The 10,277-nt window shown below is 55.0% G+C and overlaps 2 protein-coding genes across 3 annotated transcripts in view; one reads left to right on the forward strand and one right to left on the reverse strand.

The window, feature by feature from the left end:
* Positions 1 to 1,251: 1,251 nt before the first annotated feature.
* Positions 1,252 to 1,698, reverse strand: LOC138652185 (uncharacterized). Its single transcript, XM_069742953.1, has one exon. It carries the CDS (start codon positions 1,696 to 1,698, stop codon positions 1,252 to 1,254), a length of 447 nt encoding a protein of 148 aa, XP_069599054.1.
* A 5,090-nt stretch (positions 1,699 to 6,788) lies between these two features.
* Positions 6,789 to 10,277, forward strand: part of TBC1D17 (TBC1 domain family member 17) — a 59,263-nt gene continuing 55,774 nt past the window's right edge. For both annotated transcript variants that reach the window (XM_069741486.1, XM_069741484.1), the window contains exon 1: positions 6,789 to 6,842. In XM_069741486.1, the coding sequence (XP_069597587.1) occupies positions 6,822 to 6,842 (21 nt within the window). In that variant the 5' untranslated portion in view covers positions 6,789 to 6,821. The remainder of the gene's footprint in view (positions 6,843 to 10,277) is intronic.

A 10,277-nucleotide genomic window follows, 5' to 3' on the forward strand; every position in this document is an offset into this window, starting at 1 on the left:
TGGGAGGATTTTGGAGAGGATCTGCTTAAAAAATAAACACAAAGTTTTTTTGAGTAGAAACTGGATGGAAACTCTCCAAATCCTCCTCCAAATCTCAAAAACGTTCTCAGGCTATGTTCCACAATGAGTTTTTGGTGAGTTTTTTTTTATGCTACTTTTATTACTTAAGGAATACAGAAAATCTGCCACATCAAAAACTCATTGTGGGAACGGAGCCTCGGTTTCCACTCCAAAAACTCAGGGAAAAAAAAGACTCAGTGTGAACACGCCCTTGGGCATCGTCCAAACTGTGTGTTTTTCTTGCATGTGGTTAAAAAGGACCAATTTTCATCTGTGGGTCAGTTTTGACCATCAGCAATTTTTCTGGTATGCTACATTAAAAAAAATGAAATTTTTTTTTTATTCAAGCAGATCCATTCCAAAAACCCCATTAAAAAACACTTGAAAAACTCTTCATTTTTATTCCAATGTTTATCGACTTTGAAGTTATTTTTTAGTGTTTTTCACTATTTTGCCCTAGTAGAAGAGCGCTCATCTGGTCAGCCCGGCTGGTTGGTCAGAGGGAGGGCAAGCTTTTTCACAGATGTAAAAAAAATCCAACTTTTTGCAACTTACTGCATTTTTCCAACTTTGGGAACAATTTTGTTCTTTCTTTTCCTCTTTTATTTTTCTCTATTTCACTTTCCTTCTTTTTTCTTTCTTAAGTTCTTTTTTCCCTCTTTTTTTCTTTCTTTTCCTTCCTTTCCATTCCTTTCCCTTCCTTCCATCCTTCCCTCTCCTTCCTTCTTTCCATTCCCTTCCTTCCCTCCCTTCTCTCCTTTCCTTTACCTTCCTTCCTTAGTTCCTTTTACTTCCTTTTTCCTTTCTTTCCCCCTCCTTTTCCTTCCTTCTCTCATTTTCTTCCTTTATTCTCTTCTTTCCTCATTCCTTTCCTTCCTTCTCTCCTCTGCTTCTTCCTGTTCTCCTTTCCTTTTTACCTTCTTCCCTTAGTTACTTTCCGGTCCCTTCTTTCCTCTCCTTTCCCTCTCTTTTTCTTCTTTCTCCCATCTTTGATTCTTTCCCCCCTTTTCTTTCCTCTCCTTTCCCTCCCCTTTCCTTCTTTCCCTCCTTTCTTTCCTTTTCTTATTTCCTTCCTTCCCTCCTTCCTTTCATTCCATCCTTCTTTTCTTCTTTCTCTCCTTTCATTCCTTATGTGCTTTCCTTCCTTCTTTCCTTTCCTTCCTTCTCTCTTTTCCTTTCATCCTCTTCCTTCTATCCTTTCCTTCCTTTTCTCCTTTCTTCCATCCTTCCTTTTTTCTGTCCGTTCATTCTTTCTCTCCTATACTTCCATAATTTCTTCTCTCCTTTCTTTTCTTCCTTCTTTTTTCCATCCTTCCTTTCCGTCTTTCTCTCCCTGCATCCTTCCTTCTTAATCTCCTTTCCTTCCTTTTCTCCTTTCCTTCCATCCTCACTTCCCCCCTTTCTCCCCTTCCTTTTTTCCTTCTCTCCTTTCCTTCCATCCTCACTTCCCTCCTTTCTCCCCTTCCTTTTTTCCTTCTCTCTTTTCTTTACTTCCTTCTGTCCTTTCCTGCCATCTCTCCTTTCTTCTCTCTTTTCTTTCCTTATATCCTTTTCTTCCATCCTTCCTTCTTTCCTTTCCTCCACCCTTCCTTCTCTAATTTCTTTCCTTCCAGCTTTTCTTTCTTTCCCTCCCTCCATCCATTAATCTTTCCCCCTGTGGCTCTCCCACCCTCTTTGTTTATGTGATGTGATTTGTGCTCATAAATCAACTGAGAAAAACAAGAAAGCTACAAACACATATATAGAAGATACAGCTCCTCCCATCAGCAGGCGCTCACTGCCAGGTTCTCGGCTCCTCCCATCAGCAGGTGCACACTGCCAGGTTCTCAGCTCCTCCCATCAGCAGGCGCTCACTGCCAGGTTCTCGGCTCCTCCCATCAGCAGGCGCTCACTGCCAGGTTCTCGGCTCCTCACATCAGCAGGTGCTCACTGCCAGGTTCTCAGCTCCTCCCATCAGCAGGCGCTCACTGCCAGGTTCTCGGCTCCTCCCATCAGCAGGCGCTCACTGCCAGGTTCTCGGCTCCTCCCATCAGCAGGCGCTCACTGCCAGGTTCTCGGCTCCTCCCATCAGCAGGCGCTCACTGCCAGGTTCTCGGCTCCTCCCATCAGCAGGCGTTCACTGCCAGGTTCTCAGCTCCTCCCATCAGCAGGCGCTCACTGCCAGGTTCTCAGCTCCTCCCATCAGCAGGCGCTCACTGCCAGGTTCTCGGCTCCTCCCATCAGCAGGCGCTCACTGCCGGGTTCTCGGCTCCTCCCATCAGCAGGCGCTCACTGCCAGGTTCTCGGCTCCTCCCATCAGCAGGCGCTCACTGCCAGGTTCTCGGCTCCTCCCATCAGCAGGCGCTCACTGCCAGGTTCTCGGCTCCTCCCATCAGCAGGCGCTCACTGCCAGGTTCTCGGCTCCTCCCATCAGCAGGCGCTCTCTGCCAGGTTCTCGGCTCCTACCATCAGCAGGCGCTCACTGCCCGGTTCTCAGCTCCTCCCATCAGCAGGCGCTCTCTGCCAGGTTCTCGGCTCCTCCCATCAGCAGGCGCTCACTGCCAGGTTCTCGGCTCCTCCCATCAGCAGGCGCTCACTGCCAGGTTCTCGGCTCCTCCCATCAGCAGGCCCTCACTGCCAGGTTCTCGGCTCCTCCCATCAGCAGGCGCTCACTGCCAGGTTCTCGGCTCCTCCCATCAGCAGGCGCTCACTGCCAGGTTCTCGGCTCCTCCCATCAGCAGGCGCTCACTGCCAGGTTCTCGGCTCCTCCCATCAGCAGGCGCTCACTGCCAGGTTCTCGGCTCCTCCCATCAGCAGGCGCTCACTGCCAGGTTCTCGGCTCCTCCCATCAGCAGGCGCTCACTGCCAGGTTCTCGGCTCCTCCCATCAGCAGGCGGTCACTGCCAGGTTCTCGGCTCCTCCCATCAGCAGGCGCTCACTGCCAGGTTCTCGGCTCCTCACATCAGCAGGCGCTCACTGCCAGGTTCTCGGCTCCTCCCATCAGCAGGCGCTCACTGCCAGGTTCTCGGCTCCTCCCATCAGCAGGCGCTCACTGCCAGGTTCTCGGCTCTTCCCATCAGCAGGCGCTCACTGCCAAGTTCTCGGCTCCTCCCATCAGCAGGCGCTCACTGCCAGGTTCTCGGCTCCTCACATCAGCAGGCGCTCACTGCCAGGTTTTCGGCTCCTCCCATCAGCAGGCGGTCACTGCCAGGTTCTCGGCTCCTCCCATCAGCAGGCGCTCACTGCCAGGTTCTCAGGTCCTCACATCAGCAGGCGCTCACTGCCAGGTTCTCGGCTCCTCCCATCAGCAGGCGCTCACTGCCAGATTCTCGGCTCCTCCCATCAGCAGGCGCTCACTGCCAGGTTCTCGGCTCTTCCCATCAGCAGGCGCTCACTGCCAGGTTCTCGGCTCCTCCCATCAGCAGGCGCTCACTGCCAGGTTCTCAGCTCCTCCCATCAGCAGGCGCTCACTGACAGGTTCTCGGCTCCTCCCATCAGCAGGCGCTCACTGCCAGGTTATCGGCTCCTCCCATCAGCAGGCGCTCACTGCCAGGTTCTCGGCTCCTCCCATCAGCAGGCGTTCACTGCCAGGTTCTCAGCTCCTCCCATCAGCAGGCGCTCACTGCCAGGTTCTCGGCTCCTCCCATCAGCAGGCGCTCACTGCCAGGTTCTCGGCTCCTCCCATCAGCAGGCGGTCACTGCCAGGTTCTCAGCTCCTCCCATCAGCAGGCGCTCACTGCCAGGTTCTCGGCTCCTCCCATCAGCAGGCGCTCACTGCCAGGTTCTCGGCTCCTCCCATCAGCAGGCGCTCACTGCCAGGTTCTCGGCTCCTCCCATCAGCAGGCGCTCACTGCTAGGTTCTCGGCTCCTCCCATCAGCAGGCGCTCACTGCCAGGTTCTCAGCTCCTCCCATCAGCAGGCGCTCACTGCCAGGTTCTCAGCTCCTCCCATCAGCAGGCGCTCACTGCCAGGTTCTCGGCTCCTCCAATTAGCAGGCGCTCACTGCCAGGTTCTCGGCTCCTCCCATCAGCAGGCGCTCACTGCCAGGTTCTCGGCTCCTCCCATCAGCAGGCGTTCACTGCTAGGTTCTCGGCTCCTCCCATCAGCAGGCGCTCACTGCCAGGTTCTCAGCTCCTCCCATCAGCAGGCGCTCACTGCCAGGTTCTCGGCTCCTCCCATCAGCAGGCGCTCACTGCCAGGTTCTCGGCTCCTCCCATCAGCAGGCGCTCACTGCCAGGTTCTCGGCTCCTCCCATCAGCAGGCGCTCACTGCCAGGTTCTCGGCTCCTCCCATCAGCAGGCGCTTACTGCCAGGTTCTCGGCTCCTCCCATCAGCAGGCGGTCACTGCCAGGTTCTCGGCTCCTCCCATCAGCAGGCGCTCACTGCCAGGTTCTCGGCTCCTCCCATCAGCAGGCGCTCACTGCCAGGTTCTCGGCTCATCCCATCAGCAGGCGCTCACTGCCAGGTTCTCGGCTCCTCCCATCAGCAGGCGCTCACTGCCAGGTTCTCGGCTCCTCCCATCAGCAGGCGGTCACTGCCAGGTTCTCGGCTCCTCCCATCAGCAGGCGCTCACTGCCAGGTGCTCAGCTCCTCCCATCAGCAGGCGCTCACTGCCAGGTTCTCGGCTCCTCCCATCAGCAGGCGTTCACTGCCAGGTTCTCGACTCCTCCCATCAGCAGTGTTGTGAATTCTGTGGCTGAATTCACTCCTGTGGTCACAAGTGGTACTGCAGCTTCTGAGCTTCCTCCCTCAGGTGTTCTGGTGAGCTCGTTAACTGCTTCATTACTTAACTCCGCCTGATGCTGCTATCCTTGCTCCTTGTCAATGTTTCAGTGTTGGATCTGAGCTTCTCCTGATTGTTCCTGTGACCTGCTGCTCTGTATAGCTAAGTGCTTTTTGCTTTTTTGTTGCTTTTTTTCTGTCCAGCTTGTCTTTTGTTTTGCTGGAAGCTCTGAGACGCAAAGGGTGTACCGCCGTGCCGTTAGTTCGGCACGGTGGGTTTTTTTTGCCCCCTTTGCGTGGTTTTGCTTTAGGGTTTTTTGTAGACTGCAAAGTTCGCTTTACTGTCCTCGCTCTGTCCTAGAATATCGGGCCTCACTTTGCTGAATCTATTTCATCCCTACGTTTTGTCTTTTCATCTTACTCACAGTCATTATATGTGGGGGGCTGCCTTTTCCTTTGGGGAATTTCTCTGGGGCAAGTCAGGCCTATTTTTCTATCTTCAGGCTAGCTAGTTTCTTAGGCTGTGCCGAGTTGCCTAGGTAGTTGTTAGGCGCAATCCACAGCCGCTTTTAGTTGTGTTTAGGATAGGATCAGGTGTGCAGTCTACAGAGTTTCCACGTCTCAGAGCTCGTTCTTGTATTTTTGGGTATTTGTCAGATCACTGTTTGCGCTCTGATCGCTAAGCACACTGTGTTTCTGGATTGCCTTCATAACACCTGTCATTAGCAAACATAACACAGCAGGTGCTCACTGCCAGGTTCTCAGCTCCTCCAATCAGCAGGCGCTCACTGCCCGGTTCTCAGCTGCTCCCATCAGCAGGCGCTCACTGCCAGGTTCTCAGCTCCTCCCATCAGCAGGCGCTCACTGCCAGGTTCTCAGCTGCTCCCATCAGCAGGCGCTCACTGCCAGGTTCTCAGCTCCTCCCATCAGCAGGCGCTCACTGCCAGGTTCTCAGCTGCTCCCATCAGCAGGCGCTCACTGCCAGGTTCTCGGCTCCTCCCCCCAGCAGGCGCTCACTGCCAGGTTCTCGGCTCCTCCCATCAGCAGGCGCTCACTGCCAGGTTCTCGGCTCCTCCCATCAGCAGGCGCTCACTGCCAGGTTCTCGGCTCCTCCCATCAGCAGGCGCTCACTGCCAGGTTCTCGGCTCCTCCCATCAGCAGGCGCTCACTGCCAGGTTCTTGGCTCCTCCCATCGGCAGGCGCTCACTGCCAGGTTCTCGGCTCCTCCCCCCAGCAGGCGCTCACTGCCAGGTTCTCGGCTCCTCCCATCAGCAGGCGGTCACTGCCAGGTTCTCGGCTCCTCCCATCAGCAGGCGCTCACTGCCAGGTTCTCGGCTCCTCCCATCAGCAGGCGCTCACTGCCAGGTTCTCGGCTCCTCCCCCCAGCAGGCGCTCACTGCCAGGTTCTCGGCTCCTCCCATCAGCAGGCGGTCACTGCCAGGTTCTCGGCTCCTCCCATCAGCAGGCGCTCACTGCCAGGTTCTCGGCTCCTCCCCCCAGCAGGCGCTCACTGCCAGGTTCTCGGCTCCTCCCATCAGCAGGCGCTCACTGCCAGGTTCTCGGCTCCTCCCCCCAGCAGGCGCTCACTGCCAGGTTCTCGGCTCCTCCCATCAGCAGGTGCTCACTGCCAGTTTCTCGGCTCCTCCCCCCAGCAGGCGCTCACTGCCAGGTTCTCGGCTCCTCCCATCAGCAGGCGCTCACTGCCAGGTTCTCGGCTCCTCCCATCAGCAGGCGCTCACTGCCAGGTTCTCGGCTCCTCCCATCAGCAGGCGCTCACTGCCAGGTTCTCGGCTCCTCCCTCGGCAGCACAGGACTGTGGACCCAATGGCAGCCATGATCCTCTGTCCCGGGTGACCCGGACGCTTCATACGATCTCCCGGGATCTCTTCTCCCGCTTTGTTCCATGTGACGTGTGACATGATTAGGGTTTTCCATGAAGGACTGCAGAGAGCGTCTGGGGGCGGGGCTATCTCTATGGCAACCGCCTAGGACGAGGGCGGTGACACCAGTCAGCGGGGCGGAAGTGACGTGTGAACGCGGAAGTTGTGGAGCAGCTGATCATGGAGGCTGATGCTTACAGGGTGAGTTCTGGGACTCGGCGCCGAGTGTGTGGCCCGGGAGGAGGCAGGCAGCACCGGACCGCGCACCGCAGGACTCGGGTGTGGTGGTCACCAGCAGAGGGCGCTGCGGGGACTGGGCTGCTGGCGGGGGTCAGGTGACCTCATGTCTCGTGACCTCCTGGAGACACAGTGACAGTAGCTGCACAGAGTCATCAGTCACTGCCTGCCGCTCAGGACAGGATGACACTTGTAGTTCTCCACAGGAGATCTGTGGGAAAAGCAGATTCTCAACCTTTTTCCTTCTTTCAGTTGCTCCTGATTTCAGATCCTCTGATTGTCGCCAAATAGGAGCGCTGCTTCCATTCACAGCCTGCGTCTCCCTCCTCCCCCTTACAGGTCTATGTGGCCTTTGTTTTCCCTCTCGTCCGGGTCTCTGCCCCTCTCTCCCGTCCACCACCGGTACCCCCCGGTCCTCGGCCTCTTCCCCATCCCCTCTCTCCCCGTCGCTGGCCCCTCCTTCTCGTCCACCACCGGTACCCCCCTGGTTTCTGACCCCTCTTTCCCAAACCCCCCGCCCCCGGTCGCTGGCCCCTCTTTCCCATCCCCACCTCCCGATTGCTGGTCCCTCCTTCCCGTCCACCACCAATCCCCCTCCCCCCCCCATTTGCTGGCCCCTCTTTCCCATCTCCCCCCTCCCCGTCGGTGGCCCATCTTTCCCGTCCACCACCGGTCGCCCCCTGGTCGCTAGCCCCTCTTTCCCGTCCAACATCGGTACCCCCCCTGGTTGCTAGCCCCTCTTTCCCGTCCCCACCTCCTGGTCGCTGGCCCATCTTTCCCGCCTACCACCGGTCGCCCCCTGGTCGCTAGCCCCTCTTTCCCGTCTAACACCGGTACCCCCCCTGGTTGCTAACCCCTCTTTCCCATCCCCCCCCCGGTCGCTGGCCCCTCTTTCCCGTCCCCACCTCCTGGTCGCTGATCCCTCCTTCCCGTCCAAAACCAATCCCCCCCCCCCCATTTGCTGGCCCCTCTTTCCCATCTCCCCCCTCCCCGTCGCTGGCCCATCTTTCCCGTCCACCACCAGTCGCCCCCTGGTCGCTAGCCCCTCTTTCCTGTCCACCAATCCCCTCCAGTCCCTGGCCCCTCTTTCCAATCCCCCCCTCTCCCGGTCCCTCTTTCCCATCCCCCCCTCTCCTTGTCGCTGGCCCCTCTTTCCCATCCACCACCTGTCACCCCCTGGTCGCTGACCCCTCTTTCCCATCCCCACCTCCCGGTCGCTAGTCCCTCCTTCCCGTCCACCACCAATCCCCCCCCCATTTGCTGGCCCCTCTTTCCCATCTCCCCGTCGCTGGCCCATCTTTCCCGTCCACCACCGGTCGCCCCCTGGTCGCTAGCCCCTCTTTCCTGTCCACCAATCCCCTCCAGTCTCTGGCCCCTCTTTCCAATCCCCCCCTCTCCCGGTCCCTCTTTCCCATCCCCCCTCTCCCTGTCGCTGGCCCCTCTTTCCCATCCACCACCTGTCGCCCCCTGGTCGCTGGCCCCTCTTTCCCATCCCCCCCCACCCGGTCTCTGGCCCCTCTTTCCCGTCCACCACCGGTCCCCCCCCCTGGTTGCTGGCCCCTCTTTCCCATCCATTCCCGGTCTCTGGCCCCTCTTACCCGTTCACCACCGGTCCCGGTCGCTGTCCCCTCTTCATCCTCCCCGAGGTCTCTGTCCCCTCTTTCTCTGATCCTCCCCAAGACTTTGTAAATGGAGGGAAGCGCGACATACATTGGGAAATGGAGAACATTACATTGCATGATAATTTAACATGGGAAACGCCCTTAAAAACTCCCTGTTCCATTTTCAGAGCAGACACTGCCGGCTGTGTGATGTCTGCGTCATGCTCTGTCTTTTAGGGGATTTTTTTTGGGGGGGGGGCGGCAAAAAGGCAATTCTGTCTTTTTTGTTTTTAAAGTTTAATTTTAACAGTGTTCATTGTGCAGTAAAGATGGCCTGGAATCCCGATTGTCTACCCTTATAGTGATGTAAATATATAGTCATTATTCTTTACGTGGTTCAAAATTTCAGATTTTTTTTTCAGTACTATGTAAAAAGAGAGAGAAAAAAAAAAAAAAAATATATATATATATATATATATATATATTTTACAGACCAAAAGTTTGGACACACCTTCTTTAAAGATTTTTCTGTATTTCCATGGCTATGTAAATTGTACATTCACACTGAAGGCATCAAAACTATGAATTAACACATGTGGAATTATATACTTAACAAAAAAGTGTGAAACAACTGAAAATATGTCTTATATTCTAGGATCTGCAAAGTAGCCACCTTTTGCTTTGATGACTGCTTTGCACACTCTTGGCATTCTCTTGATGAGCTTCAATAGGTAGTAATAGGGAATGGTTTTCACTTCACAGGTGTGCCCTGTCAGGTTTAATAAGTGGGATTTCTTGCCTTATAAATGGGGTTGGGACCATCAGTTGTGTTGAGCAGAAGTCTGGTGGATACACAGCTGATAGTCCTACTGAATAGACTGTTAGAATTTATATTATGGCAAGAAAAAAACAGCTAAGTAAAGAAAAACGAGTGGCCATCATTACTTTAAAAAATGAAGGTCAGTCAGTCCAAAAAATTGGGAAAACTTTGGAAGCGTCCCCAAGTGCAGTGGCAAAAACCATCAAGCGCTACAAAGAACCTGGCTCACATGAGGACCGCCCCAGGAAAGGAAGACCAAGAGTCACCTCTGCTTCTGAGGATAAGTTTATCCGAGTCACCAGCCTCAGAAATCGCAGGTTAACAGCAGCTCAGATTAGAGACCAGGTCAATGCCACACAGAGTTCTAGCAGCAGACACATCTCTACAACAACTGTTAAGAGGAGACTTTGTGCAGCAGGCGTTCATGGTAAAATAGCTGCTAGGAAACCACTGCTAAGGACAGGCAACAAGCAGAAGAGACTTGTTTGGGCTAAAGAACACAAGGAATGAACATTAGACCAGTGGAAATCTGTGCTTTGGTCTGATGAGTCCAAATTTGAGATCTTTGGTTCCAGCTACTGTGTCTTTGTGCGACGCAGAAAAGGTGAATGGATGGACTCTACATGCCTGGTTCCCACCGTGAAGCATGGAGGAGGAGGTGTGATGGTGTGGGGGTGCTTTGCTGGTGACACTGTTGGGGATTTATTCAAAATTGAAGGCATACTGAACCAGCATGGCTACCACAGCATCTTGCAGCGGCATGCTATTCCATCCGGTTTGCGTTTAGTTGGACCATCATTTATTTTTCAACAGGACGATGACCCCAAACACTCCTCCAGGCTGTGTAAGGGCTATTTGACCAAGAAGGAGAGTGATGGGGTGCTACGCCAGATGACCTGGCCTCCACAGTCACCAGACCTGAACCCAATTGAGATGGTTTGGGGTGAGCTGGACCGCAGAGTGAAGGCAAAAGGGCCA

Source organism: Ranitomeya imitator, chromosome 10, assembly GCF_032444005.1.
Source record: "Ranitomeya imitator isolate aRanImi1 chromosome 10, aRanImi1.pri, whole genome shotgun sequence".
NCBI classification, from domain to species: Eukaryota; Metazoa; Chordata; class Amphibia; order Anura; family Dendrobatidae; genus Ranitomeya; species Ranitomeya imitator.